This window comes from Salvelinus alpinus, chromosome 17 (genome assembly GCF_045679555.1).
Source record: "Salvelinus alpinus chromosome 17, SLU_Salpinus.1, whole genome shotgun sequence".
Taxonomy (NCBI): Eukaryota; Metazoa; Chordata; class Actinopteri; order Salmoniformes; family Salmonidae; genus Salvelinus; species Salvelinus alpinus.
In genome coordinates this window covers 47,963,231-47,985,831 of record NC_092102.1, presented here as the reverse complement: position 1 = coordinate 47,985,831, position 22,601 = coordinate 47,963,231, and the positions used below count along the sequence as shown (strand labels likewise).

The following is a 22,601-nucleotide window of genomic DNA, read 5'->3' as shown; positions in this document are numbered from 1 at the left end:
CTTCTCCTCTCCTCCCCTATTCCTCCCCTCCTCCCTTGTTACTCCCCTGTTCCTCGTTTCCTCTCCTCCCCTGTTCCTCGTCTCCTCTCCTGCCCTCTTCCTCGTCTCCTCTCCTGCCCTGTTCCTCGTCTCCTCTCCTGCCCTGTTCCTCGTCTCCTCTCCTGCCCTGTTCCTCCCCTGTCCTCCTCTCCTGCCCTGTTCCTGTCCTCCTCCCCTCTTATACTCTCCTTCACTTTTCTCAATTTCTTATCTACAGTACCCAAATACAGTTCTTCTCCTATATGTCCCCAGACACAGGCTTTGGCAGCATCTACGTGTCAGACGACAGGGGTACAGTGTACTCTAAGTCTCTGGGGCGTCACCTCTACACCACCACAGGGGGAGACACTGACTTCACCAACGTTACCTCTCTACGAGGGGTCTTCATCACCAGTATACTGGCAGAGGGTAGGGACTACACACACACACACACACACACACACACACATGCTTTAAATCCCCCAACAGTTAGAGCAGGCCTGAGATTGCAAAGAAAGGGAGTTCCAAAGCCCCATGGTGCATGGCAGGAAAAAGTCCACGTGACTGTGTCCCAGACGCCTGTTTGTCAGACTGCGGTGTGTTCCACCAGAACAGTTACGAGGATGAATGACTTTCATTAGCTGTTCAGTGTGAGTTCAGCTGCATGTCTACAGCAGAGCCATATGTCTCACAGAATAACCTCTGTCTCGTCGTTGTATTTTTTTTTCTCCCCCAGACGGCTCGGTGCAGTCCGTGGTGTCCTTCGACCAGGGAGGGGAATGGGTGCCCCTGCAGAAGCCTGCCAACACCAAGTGTGACTCCACAGCCAAAGACCCCGACGAGTGCAGTCTCCACATCCACGCAGCTTACAGCACGGCTATGAAGCTGAACGTCCCCATGCTGCCTCTCAGTGAACCAAACGCTGTAGGACTCATCATGGCTCACGGTAAATCACACACGCAAGCATACACACACACGCACACACGCATACACACACACACACACACACACGCATGCACACACACACACACACATATCTCATCATCATTAAACTGTCCATGACTGTTTTGAATTTGACCAATCAAAAAGGCCAGGCCGTTGTGTTGTGCTGGAGTCTGGTCCAGCGTTAACACTTGTGGTTCAAGTCTAGACTCGGCCACTGATCTGTGGCCTTCTCCCGTAATCTAAAAGACATACATTGCCTTCGGAAAGTATTCAGACCCCTTGACTTTTTCCACATGTTGTTACGTTACAGCCTTATTCTAAAATGGATTAAATAAAAACAAATCCTCAGAATAATGACATAATCACAATACCCCATAATGACATCACAATACCCCATAATGACATCACAATACCCCATAAGACATGTTGGCAAATGTATTACAAATAAAAAACAGATACCTTAATTACATAATTAATTTAGAACATTTGCTATGAGACTTGAAATTGAGCTCAGGTGCATCATGTTTCCATTGATCATCCTTGAGATGTTTCTACAACTTGATTGGAGTCCACCTGTATTAAATTCAATTGATTGGACATGATTTGGAAAGACCCACACCTGTCTATATAAGGTCCAAGGTTGACAGTGCATGTCAGTGCAAAAACCAGGCAATGAGGTCAAAGGAATTGTCCGTAGAGTTCCGAGACAGGATTGTGTCGAGGCACAGAACTGGGGAAGGGTACCAAAACATGTCTGCAGCATTGAATGTCCCCAAGAACACAGTGCCCTCCGTCATTCTTAAATAGAGGACTTTTGGAACCACCATGACTCTGCCTAGAGCTGGCCGGCCAAACTGAGCAATCGGGGGAGGAGGGCCTTGGTCAGGGAGGTGACCAAGACCCCAATGGTCACTCTGACAGAGCTCTAGAGTTTCTCTGTGAAGATGGGAGAACCTTCCAGAAGGACAACCATGTCTGCCAACACCAAGTCTGAATGGCCAAAGAGTCACGTCTGGATGAAACCTGGCACTATCTCTACGGTGAAGCATGGTGGTGGCAGCATCATGTTGTGTGGATGTTTTTCAGCGGCAAGGACTGGGAGACTAGTCAGCATCGAGGCAAAGATGAACGGAGCAAAGTACAGAGAGATCCTTGATGAGATCCTAAGCACACAGCCAAGACAACTTAGGAGTGGCTGAGGGACAAGTCTCTGAATGTCCTTGAGTGGCCCAGTCAGAGCCCGGACTTGAACCCGATCGACCATCTCTGGAGAAACCTGAAAAATAGCTGTGCAACAACGTTCCCCATCCAACCTGACAGAGCTTGAGAGGTTCTGCAGAGAAAAATGGGAGAAACTCCCCAAATACAGGTGTGCCAAGCTTATAGCGTCATACCCAAGAAGACTCAATGCTGTAATCGCTGCCAAAGGTGCTTCAACAAAGAACTGAGTAAATGGTTCGAATACTTATGCTAATGCAATATTTCAGTTTCTAAAAAAAACTGTTTTTGCTTTGTCATTATGGGATATTGTGTGTAGAAATGATGAGGGGGGGAAACTATTTTATCAATTTTAGAACCTAAACTAACAAAATGTGGGAAATGTCAAGGGGTCGGGATACTTTCCGAAGGCACTGTATATGATATTATTTTTAATAAATTAGTGTGACACCCCTGTAATAATATAATATAATATATGCCTTTTAGCAGACAGTTTTATCCAAAGCAACTTATTCATGCTGCATACATTTACTGGTGGTCCCGAGTATCGAACCAACTATCCTGGACCATGTTCTACTAACTGAACTACAGAGGACCATGTTCTACTAACTACAGAGGACCATGTTCTACTGACTGAACTACAGAGGACCATGTTCTACTAACTGAACTACAGAGGACCATGTTCTACTGACTGAACTACAGAGGACCATGTTCTACTAACTGAACTACAGAGGACCATGTTCTACTGACTGAACTACAGAGGACCATGTTCTACCAACTGAGCTACAGAGGACCATGTTCTACTAACTACAGAGGACCATGTTCTACTAACTACAGAGGACCATGTTCTACTAACTACAGAGGACCATGTTCTACTAACTGAACTACAGAGGACCATGTTCTACTGACTGACCTACAGAGGACCATGTTCTACTGACTGAACTACAGAGGACCATGTTCTACTAACTGAACTACAGAGGACCATGTTCTACCAACTGAACTACAGAGGACCATGTTCTACTAACTACAGAGGACCATGTTCTACTAACTGAACTACAGAGGACCATGTTCTACTAACTACAGAGGACCATGTTCTACTAACTACAGAGGACCATGTTCTACTAACTGAACTACAGAGGACCATGTTCTACTAACTGAACTACAGAGGACCATGTTCTACTAACTACAAAGGACCATGTTCTACTAACTGAGCTACAGAGGACCATGTTCTACTAACTGAACTACAGAGGACCATGTTCTACTAACTACAGAGGACCATGTTCTACTGACTGAACTACAGAGGACCATGTTCTACTAACTGAACTACAGAGGACCATGTTCTACTGACTGAACTACAGAGGACCATGTTCTACTAACTGAACTACAGAGGACCATGTTCTACTGACTGAACTACAGAGGACCATGTTCTACCAACTGAGCTACAGAGGACCATGTTCTACTAACTACAGAGGACCATGTTCTACTAACTACAGAGGACCATGTTCTACTAACTACAGAGGACCATGTTCTACTAACTGAACTACAGAGGACCATGTTCTACTGACTGAACTACAGAGGACCATGTTCTACTAACTGAACTACAGAGGACCATGTTCTACTAACTGAACTACAGAGGACCATGTTCTACTAACTACAGAGGACCATGTTCTACTAACTGAACTACAGAGGACCACGTTCTACTAACTACAGAGGACCATGTTCTACTAACTGAACTACAGAGGACCATGTTCTACTAACTGAACTACAGAGGACCATGTTCTACTAACTACAAAGGACCATGTTCTACTAACTGAGCTACAGAGGACCATGTTCTACTAACTGAACTACAGAGGACCATGTTCTACTAACTACAGAGGACCATGTTCTACTAACTGAACTACAGAGGACCATGTTCTACTAACTGAACTACAGAGGACCATGTTCTACTAACTGAGCTACAGAGGACCATGTTCTACTGACTGAACTACAGAGGACCATGTTCTACTGACTGAACTACAGAGGACCATGTTCTACTAACTGAACTACAAAGGACCATGTTCTACTAACTGACCTACAGAGGACCATGTTCTACTAACTGAACTACAGAGGACCATGTTCTACTAACTGACCTACAGAGGACCATGTTCTACTGACTGACCTACAGAGGACCATGTTCTACTAACTGAACTACAGAGGACCATGTTCTACTAACTGAACTACAGAGGACCATGTTCTACTAACTACAGAGGACCATGTTCTACTAACTACAGAGGACCATGTTCTACTAACTGAACTACAGAGGACCATGTTCTACTAACTACAGAGGACCATGTCCTACTAACTGAACTACAGAGGACCATGTCCTACTAACTGAACTACAGAGGACCATGTTCTACTAACTGAACTACAGAGGACCATGTTCTACTAACTGAACTACAGAGGACCATGTTCTACTAACTACAGAGGACCATGTTCTAGTAACTGAACTACAGAGAACCATGTTCTACTAACTGAACTACAGAGGACCATGTTCTACTAACTGAACTACAGAGGACCATGTTCTACTAACTGAACTACAGAGGACCATGTTCTACTAACTGAACTACAGAGGACCATGTTCTACTAACTAAACTACAGAGGACCATGTTCTATTAACTGAACTACAGAGGACCATGCCCTACTAACTGAACTACAGAGGACCATGTTCTACTAACTGAACTACAGAGGACCATGTTCTACTAACTGAACTACAGAGGACCATGTTCTACTGACTGACCTACAGAGGACCATGTTCTACTAACTGAACTACAGAGGACCATGTTCTACTAACTGAGCTACAGAGGACCATGTTCTACTAACTGAACTACAGAGGACCATGTTCTACTAACTACAGAGGACCATGTTCTACTAAATGAACTACAGAGGACCATGTTCTACTAACTACAGAGGACCATGTTCTACTAAATGAACTACAGAGGACCATGTTCTACTAACTGAACTACAGAGGACCATGTTCTACTAACTGAACTACAGAGGACCATGTTCTACTAACTGAACTACAGAGGACCATGTTCTACTAACTAAACTACAGAGGACCATGTTCTATTAACTGAACTACAGAGGACCATGCCCTACTAACTGAACTACAGAGGACCATGTTCTACTAACTGAACTACAGAGGACCATGTTCTACTAACTGAACTACAGAGGACCATGTTCTACTGACTGACCTACAGAGGACCATGTTCTACTAACTGAACTACAGAGGACCATATTCTACTAACTGAGCTACAGAGGACCATGTTCTACTAACTGAACTACAGAGGACCATGTTCTACTAACTACAGAGGACCATGTTCTACTAAATGAACTACAGAGGACCATGTTCTACTAACTACAGAGGACCATGTTCTACTAAATGAACTACAGAGGACCATGTTCTACTAACTGAACTACAGAGGACCATGTTCTACTAACTGAACTACAGAGGACCATGTTCTACTAACTGAACTACAGAGGACCATGTTCTACCAACTGAACTACAGAGGACCATGTTCTACTAACTACAGAGGACCATGTTCTACTAACTGAACTACAGAGGACCATGTTCTACCAACTGAACTACAGAGGACCATGTTCTACTAACTGAACTACAGAGGACCATGTTCTACTAACTACAGAGGACCATGTTCTACTAACTACAGAGGACCATGTTCTACTAACTGAACTACAGAGGACCATGTTCTACTAACTGAGCTACAGAGGACCATGTTCTACTAACTACAGAGGACCATGTTCTACCAACTGAGCTACAGAGGACCATGTTCTACTAACTACAGAGGACCATGTTCTACCAACTGAGCTACAGAGGACCATGTTCTACTAACTACAGAGGACCATGTTCTACTAACTGAACTACAAAGGACCATGTTCTACCAACTACAGAGGACCGTGTTCTACCAACTACAGAGGACCATGTTCTACTAACTGAACTACAGAGGACCATGTTCTACTAACTGAACTACAGAGGACCATGTTCTACTAACTGAACTACAGAGGACCATGTTCTCTACTAACTACAGAGGACCATGTTCTACTAACTGAACTACAAAGGACCATGTTCTACTAACTGAACTACAGAGGACCGCCAATATACAATGTTCGAATCAGTTGTGTCTAATAGGTAGTCTGCTCACCTCATCCTCACAGAATGATTACATTTTTAATTAAGTTATTTATTTATTTGCACACAGGAAAATACAAGACAATGTGATGATGAGGGTTTAAAAGGCAAGTCAAAATAGCATTTACAGGAGAGGTGAACTCTGAAGCTGAAGAACTCTGGGCTTGTAAAGGCTCCTCCCCATTTTCAAATATTTATAGAACAAAACAAACAACAAATGATATCCTGATTATCAAAACATAGAAATAAATAATGCCCCAAAACATTTTAAAACATCAGGAAGAAAAGAAAGGTACTAGATCTGAGAGAGCCCTGGTACAGCGCAGCTTCCCAGTCCTGTGGGCATAGAGGAGGGGCTGCACAAACCCAGTGATCACAAAAATGGATTAACCAATGGCATGTGTGAAGTACTGCATTTCATCATGATTGAGGACAATAGATAAAGATAGAATTACAATAACGGGGAGGTAACTCACCATCATAGACACCAGGATCATCAAAATGATCTTAAACGCCCCTCATCTTCATGTTATTTGTCCCCTTCCTGTCCCCTTCCCCCGGCCCAGACCGTTTCAGAGCCATGAGAACTGAACGGCAGCAGAACCCCTTCACAAATGTCAGGAGGAGGTACAGCACCAAGTAAGCATAGATGTATATAGACATTTCAATCAGATGCACACCGAACAAACCGGCCCCAAGAACTATCAGCCAGAGAGCACCACAACAGCCCACCCTGTATCTCAGGGGTTTGTACTTCAGGAAGGTTACAGGGTGAACCACCGCCAGGTAGCGCTCCACACAGATACAGCTTTGAAACAAGGGTCGACCAGTGTACAAGAGACCCATACCAAATGCTGCAAGACTTGAGACGGCAGTTGATTTGCTGTGTATGCTCACAACCAAAGAAGACAGAAGAGGACCTCAGACACGGCTAGGTTGAGAGAGAATAACTCTTGAGGCCATTGTCCCTCCCGCTCCAGTCATGATCAGCCACAGGACGTAGCCATTGGTGGGGACACTCAGGATGAGATTGAGTGCGCAGGAAGCAGTGTTGATCGATGTGCCTTGCGCATGGAGGCCAGCTACTGAGGTTCTGTTTGTCTCTGAGATGCTCATGTCTTCCCCTTCTGGATTGGCGTGTGGGCTTTAGTATGCTTCGACAATGGTAAAGAGTTTATACCTGTTGCAACGGTACGGTAAAGCATGTATCAATCAAAATAATCAAGATTTTGGGGTGAATTCCATTTCTACTCAGTCAATTTTAAGGAAATCACTCAATATCAGAAAATGATATGACACTTAATGTCTTATTCAACACATCTGATGAAATTATCAAAATTCTGCAAAACTAGCATTTCCCCCATTTGTTTCATACATTAGATCAGAACTGGGTTTAAATACACGTGTGTTTGATTGATAGTAATATAAATATTTGAGTATTTTAAATTAATTTGGACTGAATCACCTACCTCTGTTGGAACTATTTGAAAGTATTTTCAAATAATGTCCTATAAATAACCAACTTTTTCTTAATATGTCCATATACATCATTTTAAATACACGGTTTAAATGTAGCACAGCATGTATTTGTATAAATACTGTATATTTTAGTATTTTCAAATACATGTCAATACTTTCCAAGTGTAATTCCAAACATATCAAATATTCAACTAATTGTGTGTTTAAAAAAAAATATATTCTTCCAATGATTTACCTAACAAATGTCTTGGAAAGTAGTTGAAATAGTCTTTAATAGTATTTGAACCCAGGTCTGGATTAGACACACGTTCTGAGGTAAAAGGAACACACCTGAATGGACGGAGTTCTCCTCCAGGTCTGGAAAGTCTAGAGCTGATGTTACGTTGACAAGTAGAAGCTGATCACACACACACATACACACACCTACACACACCTACACACACACACCTGTGTCACTCCATTACCTTGATGGACCACACCTGGCTGGCATGCAAATGGTCTAGAAGAAATAGGAACACACACCTATTTAGGCGAGGTGCTGGCCAGCGGAGTAGAAAACTTGAAAACAAAGGAGAGCCGCACACTCTAGGAGCTCAGATGCAAAAATGTAACGTCCAACGTTTCGACAGCCAAGCTGTCTTCATCAGGGTATATACATTTTTGCATCTGAGCTCCTAGAGTGTGTGGCTCTCCTTTGGCATGCAAATGGTGACGTGCAAAATGTAATCAATATCGCACCACTAAGTGACTGTGGTTATGATTGAAGAGGATCTGCCGTGCACTGTGTTATGGATAGGGCTGGGAGTTTTTATCCCTGACAGGTCAAATGGTTCAGAAGGTACATCATCTGTTATCTAAACAGATTGGTACATCCATTTAAAAAAATGTATTTTTATTTTAAATGAATGATATACTGAATAGAAAATCTATTCTTGAAGAATATACAGTAACTTAATAAATAGTTAAACTATCAGATGACAGAGGCTACACCTTGCTGTCTATTTAAATTTTGACCTCTAACCTCTCCCCTCTGACCCCCTTAACCCATCAGGGAGTGTGGGCGATGCCATCTCTGTGATGAAGCCTGACGTATTCGTGTCAGATGACGGAGGTTACACCTGGCTGCAGGCCCTGGAGGGACCTCACCACTATGCCATCCTGGACTCTGGTGGACTGCTGGTGGCAGTGGAACACTCTACTCAGCCCATCAAAGACATCAAGTACGTCTGTGTGTCAAAAGAAGGGCTCTGGTCAAAACGTTGTGTACTGTATAGGGAATAGATCAGGGTGTCTATTCAGACAGGCGATGCAGGAAGCCTGGATCCCAGTCTCGGACTATTCGGCTGTAAGACAAACTGGTACCCAGTCTAGAATGCAGAGAGGCCCAAGAAAGAAAGAAATCACTTAAACGTACAATAAAACACCTCATGGCAATTGTGCTGATGTACAGTAATGTGTTCTTTCCTGTCAGGTTTTCCACAGACGAGGGCCAGTGCTGGCACGTTCACCAGTTCACTAGCGATCCCATCCACTTCACAGGGCTAGCGTCGGAGCCGGGGGCGAGGTCTATGAACGTCAGTGTCTGGGGCTACAGAGACTCTCTGCTCAGTCAGTACTGGATATCAGTCACCATCGACTTCAGAGAGCTGCTCACTAGAGACTGTGAGTACTAGTAATACCATGGGATACAGCTACTGTAGGCTAATGATGTGATACAGACATGCATTATAACACTGAGTACCCAGTACCTAGACATGCGTTATAACACTGAGTACCCAGTACCTAGTATCTAGACATGCGTTATAACACTGAGTACCCAGTACCTAGTACCTAGACATGCATTATAACACTGAGTACCCAGTACCAGGGAATAAAGCTGCTGTATTAGATGGCTCCTGGGTCTCCAGCACATCACAGGTCTGTGTTAGCCCACTGAACTAAAACCTCTTGCAAACTCATGTCTGTTTCTCAGGTGAGGACCAAGACTACGTGCAGTGGCTGGCGCACTCTGATGACATCAGCGACCCTAACGACGGCTGTATGTTGGGTTATAAGGAGAAGTTCCTGCGTCTGAGGAAGGCCTCTGTCTGCTTGAACGGACGGGACTATGAGGTCAACAAGCAACCCACCCCTTGCCCCTGTACCCTGGATGACTTCCAATGGTGAGAAGACTAGTCATCATGAATCTGTTCCAATATCCACACTAGTATACTACCTAAGACCAAGCCTTGTATTGGGCATGCATTCTGGTATGCAGTATGGAGATGGGAACGTAACCACAATGGTTTTAAAGTTGGGCGAACTTTACCGTTTGCTGCATATGTTTCAGTCAGCTCCAGTACACTGTGGTGGTCACCCTAGCTCCAGTACACTGGGGTGGTCACCCTAGCTCCAGTACACTGTGGTGGTCACCCTAGCTCCAGTACACTGGGGTGGTGGTTACCCTAGCTCCAGTACACTGTGGTGGTGGTTACCCTAGCTCCAGTACACTGGGGTGGTGGTTACCCTAGCTCCAGTACACTGGGGTGGTGGTCACCCTAGCTCCAGTACACTGGGGTGGTGGTTACCCTAGCTCCAGTACACTGGGGTGGTGGTTACCCAAGCTCCAGTACACTGGGGTGGTGGTTACCCTAGCTCCAGTACACTGGGGTTGTGGTTACCCTAGCTCCAGTACACTGGGGTGGTGGTTACCCTAGCTCCAGTACACTGGGGTGGTGGTTACCCTAGCTCCAGTACACTGGGGTGGTGGTTACCCTAGCTACAGTACACTGGGGTGGTCACCCTAGCTATAGAACACTGTGGTGGTCACCCTAGCTATAGAACACTGATGTCACCCTAGCTACAGCACACTGGGGTGGTCACCCTAGCTCCAGTACACTGGGGTGGTGGTTACCCTAGCTCCAGTACACTGGGGTGGTGGTTACCCTAGCTCCAGTACACTGGGGTGGTGGTTACCCAAGCTCCAGTACACTGGGGTGGTGGTTACCCTAGCTCCAGTACACTGTGGTGGTCACCCTAGCTCCAGTACACTGTGGTGGTCACCCTAGCTCCAGTACACTGGGGTGGTGGTTACCCTAGCTCCAGTACACTGTGGTGGTGGTTACCCTAGCTCCAGTACACTGGGGTGGTGGTTACCCTAGCTCCAGTACACTGGGGTGGTGGTTACCCTAGCTCCAGTACACTGCGGTGGTGGTTACCCTAGCTCCAGTACACTCTGTGGTGGTCACCCTAGCTCCAGTACACTGGGGTGGTTGTTACCCTAGCTCCAGTACACTGGGGTGGTGGTTACCCTAGCTCCAGTACACTGCGGTGGTGGTTACCCTAGCTCCAGTACACTGTGGTGGTCACCCTAGCTCCAGTACACTGGGGTGGTGGTTACCCTAGCTCCAGTACACTGGGGTGGTGGTCACCCTAGCTCCAGTACACTCTGTGGTGGTCACCCTAGCTCCAGTACACTGGGGTGGTGGTTACCCTAGCTCCAGTACACTGGGGTGGTGGTCACCCTAGCTCCAGTACACTGGGGTGGTGGTCACCCTAGCTCCAGTACACTGGGGTGGTGGTTACCCTAGCTACAGTACACTGGGGTGGTGGTTACCCAAGCTACAGTACACTGGGGTGGTCACCCAGGCTACAGTACACTGGGGTGGTCACCCTAGCTACAGCACACTGTGGTGGTCACCCTAGCTACAGCACACTGTGGTGGTCACCCTAGCTACAGCACACTGTGGTGGTCACCCTAGCTATAGAACACTGTGGTGGTCACCCTAGCTATAGAACACTGTGGTGGTCACCCTAGCTATAGAACACTGTGGTGGTCACCCTAGCTATAGAACACTGTGGTGGTCACCCTAGCTATAGAACACTGTGGTGGTCACCCTAGCTATAGAACACTGTGGTGGTCACCCTAGCTATAGAACACTGTGGTGGTCACCCTAGCTATAGAACACTGTGGTGGTCACCCTAGCTATAGAACACTGTGGTGGTCACCCTAGCTCCAGTACACTGTGGTGGTCACCCTAGCTATAGAACACTGTGGTGGTCACCCTAGCTATAGAACACTGTGGTGGTCACCCTAGCTCCAGTACACTGTGGTGGTCACCCTAGCTCCAGTACACTGTGGTGGTCACCCTAGCTATAGAACACTGTGGTGGTCACCCTAGCTCCAGTACACTGTGGTGGTCACCCTAGCTCCAGTACACTGTGGTGGTCACCCTAGCTCCAGTACACTGTGGTGGTCACCCTAGCTCCAGTACACTGTGGTGGTCACCCTAGCTCCAGTACACTGTGGTGGTCACCCTGGCTCCAGACAGTTTACCAGTGGCAGAAGAATAGTAATTGTTCTCAACACCACTACCTGTGCGGTCTGCCTGCTGTCCCTGTCTAACTTGCTCCATGCTGCCCTCCTGCAGTGACTTTGGGTACTATCGTAAAGAGAACAGCTCCGAGTGTGTGGAGCAGCAGGACCTGAAGGGCCACGTTCTGGAGTTCTGTCTGCAAGGCAAGAAGGAGCTGCTGCAGACCAGAGGGTAAGGCTTTAGTCACCTGTGTTCTAACCTGGATCTCCTGCGCTGTGTATCACAAGACTGTGTTAGCCCACTGTGCTAAAGTCTAGGAATTAGCTTGAGGAGCTAATACAGGTCTCAGACAAGGTAACTTATCAGAGTGTGGATCACCGAACCACCTGATCGTGTTGCTCAACTGTCAGTCATGGTAACACATGGGTTCCTATTTCTGGAAGTTTCTCTCTGTGCATACGGCATGACAACGATGGAAGAGTTAAAAAATATATATATATTATTAAAAAATAAACATATTTAAGCACAAGCATTTTGCTACACTCGCAATAACATCTGCTAACTATGTGTATGTGACCAATAACATCTGCTAACTATGTGTATGTGACCAATAACATCTGCTAACTATGTGTATGTGACCAATAACATCTGCTAACTATGTGTATGTGACCAATAACAACTATGTGTATGTGACCAATAACATCTGCTAACTATGTGTATGTGACCAATAACATCTGCTAACTATGTGTATGTGACCAGTAACATCTGCTAACTATGTGTATGTGACCAGTAACATCTGCTAACTATGTGTATGTGACCAGTAACATCTGCTAACTATGTGTATGTGACCAATAACATCTGCTAACTATGTGTATGTGACCAATAACATCTGCTAACTATGTGACCAATAACATCTGCTAACTATGTGTATGTGACCAATAACATCTGCTAACTATGTGACCAATAACATCTGCTAACTATGTATTTGACCAATAACATCTGCTAACTATGTATTTGACCAATAACATCTGCTAACTATGTGACCATGACTGACCACTAAGCATGTCCTCTTGGTCCACAGCTATAGGAAGATCCCTGGGGATAAGTGTGAGGGAGGAACACAGCCGGAGAGACAAGAGATAGACCTCAGTAAGAGGTGTGTCAATGACCTACTGGGACCTCAGGAACTACTGGTGAGTAGAGATGACGACGCCACTGGTCTTCACTAGTTCTCACTGGTCTTCACTGGTCCTCACTGGTCTTCACTCGTTCTCACTGGCCTTCACTGGCCTTCACTGGCCTTCACTGGTCCTCACTGGTCTTCACTCGTTCTCACTGGTTCTCACTGGTCCTCACTGGTCTTCACTGGTTCTCGCTGGTCTTCAGTGGTCCACACTGGTTTTCACTGGTTCTCACTGGTCTTCAGTGGTCCACACTGGTTTTCACTGGTTCTCACTGGTCTTCAGTGGTCCACACTGGTTTTCACTGGTTCTCACTGGTCTTCAGTGGTCCACACTGGTTTTCACTGGTTCTCACTGGTCTTCAGTGGTCCACGCTGGTTTTCACTGGTTCTCACTGGTCTTCAGTGGTCCACGCTGGTTTTCACTGGTTCTCACTGGTCTTCAGTGGTCCACACTGGTTTTCACTGGTCTTCAGTGGTCCACGCTGGTTTTCACTGGTTCTCACTGGTCTTCAGTGGTCCACGCTGGTTTTCACTGGTTCTCACTGGTCTTCAGTGGGCCACACTGGTTCTCACTGGTCTTCAGTGGTCCACGCTGGTTTTCACTGGTTCTCACTGGTCTTCAGTGGTCCACGCTGGTTTTCACTGGTTCTCACTGGTCTTCAGTGGTCCACACTGGTTCTCACTGGTCTTCAGTGGGCCACACTGGTTCTCACTGGTCTTCAGTGGGCCACACTGGTTCTCACTGGTTCTCACTGGTCTTCAGTGGTCCACACTGGTTCTCACTGGTCTTCAGTGGGCCACACTGGTTCTCACTGGTTCTCACTGGTCTTCAGTGGTCCACACTGGTTCTCACTGGTCTTCAGTGGTCCACACTGGTTTTCACTGGTTCTCACTGGTCTTCAGTGGTCCACACTGGTTTTCACTGGTTCTCACTGGTCCTGTTCTAGAATGTCAAAAAAACAATGGAAGAAATCCTTGCGTAACATTTATTGAATTTGACAACTTATGTATAACAAGGGCAGTTTGAACGTGGAATCACTTCAACATTTTAACCCAGGAGACTGACAGAAAGATTGATAGGGATTTAGGGTGGTTCTCACTGGTCTTCAGTGGTCCACACTGGTTTTCACTGGTTCTCACTGGTCTTCAGTGGTCCACGCTGGTTTTCACTGGTTCTCACTGGTCTTCAGTGGTCCACGCTGGTTTTCACTGGTTCTCACTGGTCTTCAGTGGTCCACACTGGTTTTCACTGGTCTTCAGTGGTCCACGCTGGTTTTCACTGGTTCTCACTGGTCTTCAGTGGTCCACGCTGGTTTTCACTGGTTCTCACTGGTCTTCAGTGGGCCACACTGGTTCTCACTGTTCTTCAGTGGTCCACGCTGGTTTTCACTGGTTCTCACTGGTCTTCAGTGGTCCACGCTGGTTTTCACTGGTTCTCACTGGTCTTCAGTGGTCCACACTGGTTCTCACTGGTCTTCAGTGGGCCACACTGGTTCTCACTGGTCTTCAGTGGGCCACACTGGTTCTCACTGGTCTTCAGTGGTCCACACTGGTTCTCACTGGTCTTCAGTGGGCCACACTGGTTCTCACTGGTTCTCACTGGTCTTCAGTGGTCCACACTGGTTCTCACTGGTCTTCAGTGGTCCACACTGGTTTTCACTGGTTCTCACTGGTCTTCAGTGGTCCACACTGGTTTTCACTGGTTCTCACTGGTCCTGTTCTAGAATGTCAAAAAAACAATGGAAGAAATCCTTGCGTAACATTTATTGAATTTGACAACTTATGTATAACAAGGGCAGTTTGAACGTGGAATCACTTCAACATTTTAACCCAGGAGACTGACAGAAAGATTGATAGGGATTTCACCTTCAAAACAGTGTAAACCTCAGTAACCATTGGTTACATGACCTTAATCGTGCAGTAGTCATGGTAGCACATGCTTTCCCATTTCTGGAAGTCTTTCTCTCTGTGTATACTGCATGACAACGATGGAAGAGTTGCCCTTATACTCTCTCTATCTCTCCCCTCCTAAAGACAGACGGCCATCTGTCCAGCTCAGCACCCATCGTAGTGACGGTTCTAATCATTATCCTGCTCAGTATCGTAGCTGGGTTCCTCTTTGTCAAGAAGTACGTCTGCGGTGGAAGGTCAGTACAGCAACTGTTGTTTTAAGATCAGTACATAGGAAACCAGGCTATACTGTTGTTGTTTTAAGATCAGTACATAGCAAACCAGGCTATACTGTTGTTGTTTTAAGATCAGTACATAGTAAACCAGGCTATACTGTTGTTGTTTAAGATCAGTACATAGCAAACCAGGCTATACTGTTGTTGTTTAAGATCAGTACATAGCAAACCAGGCTATACTGTTGTTGTTGTTTAAGATCAGAGCCGGTTACTCAAGCACAGTGAAAAATGTTAAATATCTGAGCCAGCACCGTTTGGTTCTGGTCGGCACAATGATGTGTGAAAAGGTTATAAGTGGCTCGGTGTGTTTTGATTGGCTCCTCCAGGTTTCTGGTACACAGGTACTCTGTACTACAGCAGCATGCTGAGGCCCAGGGAGACGGAGTAGACGAGCCATTAGACAGCAACCACACTCGGGCAAGCAACAAGACCGGCTTACACGATTCAGACGAGGTAATGGTACAAACACACAAACTTCTTTTTTTTTTGTATGGCCTCCGCACTTATTATAAATATAGAACTGACCTCAATCCCTTGGTGAAGGATTGGTTGACTTGACTTTGCCTCTGTTTTCTCTAGTCCTTTCTTTTAAAAGTCCACTTACATAGGAATGTTGTTTGTTCTCTGTGTCTCTAGGATCTTCTGGAGTAACAGGTGGCATTTTCAGCTACCAGGAGGAACTACTAGCCTCCTGTCTATCCTTTACAACCTAGAAGCTCCTGCAGCTACCAGGAGGAACTACCAGTCTCCTGTCTATCCTTTACAACCTAGAAGCTCCTGCAGCTACCAGGAGGAACTACAAGTCTCCTGTCTATCCTTCACAAACCAGAAGCTCCTGCAGCTACCAGGGGAATCTAGTCTCCTGTCTGTCCTTAGGCTCACTGCTCTATATTGAAGAACAAGTTTGTCCTATGTGTACACCGGGGCTCGCTGCTGCTCTCTCCTTCGCTTCCTGTTACTTCCTCCTTCTCCCCTCCACCATGACCCTTTAACTCTAACCCCTGACCTTACATCGCCTGGTGGAGAGTCCTTGTAACGCAGCTCTCATCAGTGAGGTATCCAATGAGGCTTTCTGTTCTGAGTGAGACACACATACAGAGTTCAGCAGGAGAGCAAAATGGGGCCAGTAGTAGTGTTGTGGTTGATTTTAGAGTTTATTCTCCAAGTTCCTTTTCCGTTGGGGACAATTGAGTGATGGAATGTGGTGGTTCTGGACTGCTGGTGAACATTAAATAATGGACCTCTGGAAACTGCTGTGTAGAAGCTGTTTTATGATCAGCATCTTCTCTTAACAACATAAAGCTATCTTTTTCAACCAAGTGAACATAAACAACATTACGGTTTATACATGCTTAGGGCTGGGGTTCTTGGGAATATTACGTATACACTTCTAATGAAGACTTTTCCTGTTTCCCCCTCCCCTCCCCTGTACATAAAGAGTTTTCCTTTTTAATTGATGTGACAGAGTCGGGGACATGGTAAATAAGTTGCTGTTGGGTACTGTGGCTTGGAAAAAATTATTTGTAAGTATTTTGCCTAACTAATAAGATGGAAGTGGAAATATATATAAGCATTTAAAGTTGGATAGCAATAACATGTTTATATCCACTGTATCAACACTAAGCTTTCATAGCAGGGGTGAACGTCCTCTAAACACGTCCTCTAAACTAGACTGAACTAAAGCCATGTATTCTAACCCCAGAAATGGGTACCTGACTCAAACTTTCACCTCCTAAATCATGCATTGATATCAATGGGGTAATACAAATGTGTTGCGTGCATGTATCTCAAATTATGATTTGGCTGTATTGGAACAATGTCCTTTTTTTGTATGTGAAAACTGTCTGTTTTTTAGTTTAGTCCTTGGGAGAAAATCTAGTGTACAAATAGCAATTGGCCTTACGCCTCCTCATTTCTCAATAAAAATGATACTTCTGTTTTAATATGTTAAGCTGTCCCTACACAAGTGAAAGTAGATCCGAAAGTGAAGGAAGGACAGTAGGAATCAATCACTGGACTACACAGGGCAACAACGTAAACACAGGAACTAAGAGCACATTTGTAAATGTAGTACATAAGACCTGGACATTTTTGATGAAGCAGTCGGCTAGAAGAAGTGGTTTTTTATAACAATGTTGTATGGATGTGTAGCAGTTTCACACTGGCGTGCCTGTTTTCACTATGTGTAGAACCGACCTCTATGTACTGTAGCTCATATGAGATGAGCTAATTCTACTGAATAAACATATCTTATTATGGTCACCACATTACCTGAGAAGGTCATTGACTTAGTTTCACAGAGACAGGATCATTCTAGCCTCGGAAGCCCATTTGGGGGTGTAATGTCTGTCTAGTATGGGGGGCTGGGTCTGTGCCTTCCCAATGAGTGGCAAGTGTACGTACGGTCTATAAAAGCTTCAAAGTGTGCATTCCAAATAGCACCTTATTCCCTATATAGGGGCCTACTTTTGACCAGGGCCCATAGGATGCACCCTAGATCTCAGATGTCTGTGTAACCACAGTGCATCCATTTTGTAGATTGCACTTACTGTAATTATGTGAAATAAGGATTTCACCTCAAATGAAACTCCCTTCAATACTGACTACCCTTCTGTCAGTACAACTGTTTCTCTGAATACTCTCCCATCTATAAAGCAATGGGAAATGGAAACATGAACCAATTTGATTCCCTTGTCATGCAATACAACTTGATTTGTCCACTGTGAAACAGACAAATGCAATGTTTCATCTAATTTAAAATCCAACCTATACTTGGTGTTTGGTTTGTACAAAAACATCTCTACTCTTGCACAGGACTAAAATAAATGTTGATTGGCATTAGAGCCAACACCTGTACGGTAGTTAACACTGGAAAGACACTTGTTCTGAATTATTCATGCTGGTTTTATGTCTTTGATTTGAGAGGTGAGACTTTTTTCCCTTACATTTTAAAATGGCTGTATAAAGAAATAATTGTGATGGCTCAATTGTTGAATCTTGGTATCTGCTGTGTATATCTTCTGTATATTTGAGACAATTTTGCTTTGGGTTGACGACCAATAAATTAACTTGTCCCTTTGAAAGTTTTGCCTCTTCTGGACTAACATTGCGTTAACATGACATTTCATCCAATGTCAATATGTACAACATTCAAGAAAGCAAATGATAGAATTACAATCAAAACTTGTGACTAACCCATACATTTGAAATAGTGCTTTATTGGTTTGCGGCATAATCAGTCTCTGGCATCTTCCAACAGAAGTCTATTGCATTTTATTGTATTTAGGAAACCAACACATTAACAACATCTCAGGCTACTTCTAAAATGGCACCCTGGTCAAAAGTAGTGCACTATATAGGGAATAGGGTGTCATTTAGCCCTGGACAAAAGTAGTGCACAGGGTGCCATTTTGCTGTCTCAGATTCTGTACAGGAAGTTTCCTTCGCTGTCAAAGAACTCTATCCCATTCTGTACCACTGGCGAAGGCTTTGACGACAGCATTAGTTCCTCCAGTTCTTCCTCTGAAAACACCCTTCCATCCCATCTCTCCTCCTGGTCGTCTTTCTCCTCAACCTTCTCCGACACATTGTCCTCTGGAACATTCTCCTCTTCCTCCCACTCCTCTCTAGAGTTATCTTGTCCTGAGGTGTGTCTCCTGTGCAGGGTTGGTGAGGATGAGAGCTGGGTGGGTAGTGAGGTGAGAGGAGCAGCAGGACTATTAGCAGTAGTCATCATGGCTCTTGGGCCAGGGCCATCCTCCAAGTCCCTGGCTATCAGCCTCTGGCTACTGTGGCTAGCCAGGGTGACCAGGGCACCAGTGCCACTTCCTGCGGGCAGCATGGCTGGTTTGCTACTTCTATGTCCAGAGGCAGGCAGCTGTGGTCTGCCCGGTCCCCCTGCCCCTCCACCACCAGGTAGGGCTTGCTGCCTGTCCTGTCCCCCTGCTCCACCACCACCAGGTAGGGCTTGCTGCCTGTCCTGTCCCCCTGCTCCAACACCACCAGGTAGGGCTTGCTGCCTGCCCGGTCCCCCTGCTCCACCACCACCAGGTAAGGCTTGCTGCCTGCCCTGTCCCCCTGCTCCACCCCCAGGTAAGGCCTGCTGCCTGCCCTGTCCCCCTGCTCCACCGCCAGGTAAGGCCTGCTGCCTGTCCTGTCCCCCTGCTCCACCGCCAGGTAAGGCCTGCTGCCTGCCCTGTCCCCCTGCTCCACTCCCAGGTAAGGCCTGCTGCCTGCCCTGTCCCCCTGCTCCACTCCCAGGTAAGGCCTGCTGCCTGCCCTGTCCCCCTGCTCCACCGCCAGGTAAGGCCTGCTGCCTGCCCTGTCCCCCTGCTCCACTCCCAGGTAAGGCCTGCTGCCTGCCCTGTCCCCCTGCTCCACTCCCAGGTAAGGCCTGCTGCCTGCCCTGTCCCCCTGCTCCACTCCCAGGTAAGGCTTGCTGTCTCAGCCTGGCCCACACACTGGCGTCCTGTTTAGCCTTCCTCTCTGGTTTGGGGGTGAACTTGCTCCTCAGGACTCGTAGGATGATGTCACGATGGACAGAGAATCCCTCTGCCAGACGGTCAATGGTCCATTCCTCTGGTAGCTCCTGCTTCAGATACCTGGGGGTGTAGTCAGTAATTGAGTCATTGGTTTAGTCATTGAGGCAAAACGTTGACAACGTTGCAGATAAAGCTGACACGACTCCCTAGTCTACCTGACAGACAATCAAAACATGTCATTCATACAGTACAGCAAAGCTGTCATCAAGGCAAAGGGTGGCTACTTTGAAGAATCTCAAATCTAAAATATATTTTGATTTAACACTTTTTTGGTTACTACATGATTCCACATGTGTTATTTCATAGTTTGTCTTCACTATTATTCTACAATGTAGAAAATAGTAAAAATAAAGACAACCCCTGGAATGAGTAGGTGTGTCCAAACTTTAGACTTGTACTGTGTATATAATATATTTCTGAATATTTAGTAACATTGCAGCCTTCCTCACCTGATCTGTTCCATGGCGTCCCAGCTCAGGTTCCTCTCTGGAGCTCCAGACTCAGTCAGCTGTCTCTTGACTATATGGTACTTCACCGTCCTCTGTCTCCTCCTCTCTTCACTAGACAGGGAAGGTGAGACAGACGGCATTAGGCCTAGTTGCATCACGAGCGATGACTTGATAAATATATGATATTATCTTAAGATACTATGTAGGCCTATCACTGACCGGGGTGAAAGTGGCAAGTATGTAGACAGGCACCCTTCAATAGGCCTGGTGGTCCCAGGTCTGTTTGTGCTGTACGCATCACCAACAGTTCTTAGTCAGAAAGACCACTCAGACAGATCTGGGACCAGGGCAAAGCCTAGGGTTCAGTTTAGGATAAATGTTTCTCACCTGAACACAGCCTGGACCTTGTCGTCTACATCGTCCATATCTGGATCTTCAAACCTCTCCTCCTTCTCTCTGTGTCTGTGGGCCGAGGTCCTGTGTGTCTGCCTCTGATCCATCCAGGCCTTGCTGGCATCTCTGCTGACGTTTCGACTACAGCTCCTTGTGGGCATCACTGACAGTTTGCCAAGCCTGGAGGCTATCAAGGAGACCATCCTGAAAGACATGGCTATTCTGAAGGCTCACCACTGGTCACCAGACACTACTGGATGAAGAAAAGACAGGATCATAAATTCTCGACATGTTCTATCTCGCCGATTTGCCCAGCACGTCCATTCGGTCTGATCTAGTTAGCTACAAAAAAAAGTTCAGCTCGCTGAAATAACCTCAATGCTAATGGAAAGACCCTCAAACTTTTACAGATGGCCAACAGAGTATCCTGTCGGGCTGTATCACCGCGTGGTACGGCAACTGAAAAACAGCTTCTATCTCAAGGCCATCAAACTGTTAAATAACCAACACTAGCCGGCTACCACCCGGTTACTCAACCCTGCACCTTAGAGGCTGCTCCCCTATATACATAGACATGGAATCACTGGTCACTTTAATAATGTTACTCAACCCTGCACCTTAGAGGCTGCTCCCCTATATACATAGACCTGGAATCACTGGTCACTTTAATAATGTTACTCAACCCTGCACCTTAGAGGCTGCTGCCCTATATACATAGACCTGGAATCACTGGCCACTTCAATAATGGAACACTAGTCACTTTAATAATGTTTACATACTGTTTTACTCATCTCATATGTATATACGGTATTCTATTCTACTATATTTAAGTCAATGCCACTCCGACATTGCTCGTCCTAACATTAATATTGTAGCGACCCTGGGTTCTGACACCAGTTTAATGAAACAGTAGGGAGCAGGTCTCGAACCCTCGACCCCTAGCCCGAGGTCCGGCGGGCTATCGACTGTGCCGCAAAAACATGCTCAGGCGGCAGAGTCGATTTCCGCGCTTATAAACCCAGGGTCGTTACAATATATTTCTTAATTCCATTATTTTACATTCGTGTGAATTGTTAGATACTACTGCACTGTTGGAGCTAGGAACACAAGCATTTCACTACATCCGCAATAACATCTGCTAAATATGTGTATGTGATCAATAAAATGTGATTTGATAGTAACCTTGGCTAGTATTCAGAGCTAGTTAGCTAAATACGCCTCTTGCTGCTACCGCCTATTCACATCTCACAAACTATTCAAACAATAACCAGGTGTCTAGCCAACATTGATAGAAATAATGAAACAATTGTATTCACCCAAATAAGATTCTCCTGCTTTCTTTAGCTACATTTCAGTCTAGACCTGCTTGTCTCGTGGAAACAATGTAGCACTTCCGCAAACAGTCTTAGTCATGAGTGGCATACAACCTATATTTCCACATACTGCCACCTACTGGCATGTGGTGTTGAAAAACCCCCGATACATATCAGTCACTACTTGATCGAAAATAACAAACAAACCTTAATTTAAGTAAATGCATAGATATTTATGAATATTACCCATGTATGCAGTGGTAGAATCTGGTAAAGAGAGATTAGCACCAGTGGTCTTAAGTAATAAATACTTTAATGTACTACTTAAGTCGTTTGAGGTATCTGTACTTCACTTTACTATTTCTATTTTGGAAAACGTTTACTTTTACTTCACTACA

The 22,601-nt window shown here is 45.6% G+C and overlaps 2 protein-coding genes across 3 annotated transcripts in view; one reads left to right on the top strand and one right to left on the bottom strand.

Annotated features, from left to right (window-relative positions):
* LOC139543095 (sortilin-like) overlaps nucleotides 1–18,590 on the top strand; it is a 45,623-nt gene extending 27,033 nt beyond the window's left edge. Inside the window, exons 10-19 of the mRNA XM_071349252.1 lie at nucleotides 292–447; nucleotides 755–964; nucleotides 8,895–9,063; nucleotides 9,315–9,505; nucleotides 9,816–10,005; nucleotides 12,253–12,369; nucleotides 13,220–13,331; nucleotides 15,356–15,468; nucleotides 15,834–15,960; nucleotides 16,144–18,590. Of these exons, the coding sequence (XP_071205353.1) occupies nucleotides 292–447; nucleotides 755–964; nucleotides 8,895–9,063; nucleotides 9,315–9,505; nucleotides 9,816–10,005; nucleotides 12,253–12,369; nucleotides 13,220–13,331; nucleotides 15,356–15,468; nucleotides 15,834–15,960; nucleotides 16,144–16,158 (1,400 nt within the window). The 3' untranslated portion in view covers nucleotides 16,159–18,590. The remainder of the gene's footprint in view (nucleotides 1–291; nucleotides 448–754; nucleotides 965–8,894; nucleotides 9,064–9,314; nucleotides 9,506–9,815; nucleotides 10,006–12,252; nucleotides 12,370–13,219; nucleotides 13,332–15,355; nucleotides 15,469–15,833; nucleotides 15,961–16,143) is intronic.
* A 115-nt stretch (nucleotides 18,591–18,705) lies between these two features.
* Nucleotides 18,706–22,347, bottom strand: LOC139543096 (uncharacterized). Of its 2 annotated transcripts, none has more exons than XM_071349254.1 (4): nucleotides 22,207–22,347; nucleotides 20,885–21,143; nucleotides 20,498–20,608; nucleotides 18,706–20,108 (listed from the first exon to the last, which is right to left on the bottom strand). In XM_071349254.1, the coding sequence occupies exons 2-4, from the start codon at nucleotides 21,103–21,105 to the stop codon at nucleotides 18,926–18,928; spliced, it is 1,515 nt and encodes a 504-aa protein (XP_071205355.1). In that variant the 5' UTR covers nucleotides 21,106–21,143; nucleotides 22,207–22,347; the 3' UTR covers nucleotides 18,706–18,925. The 2 variants fall into 2 exon arrangements, with proteins under 2 accessions (XP_071205355.1, XP_071205356.1); XM_071349255.1 differs by having other exon boundaries at nucleotides 20,885–21,140; nucleotides 22,207–22,320.
* Nucleotides 22,348–22,601: the final 254 nt, after the last annotated feature.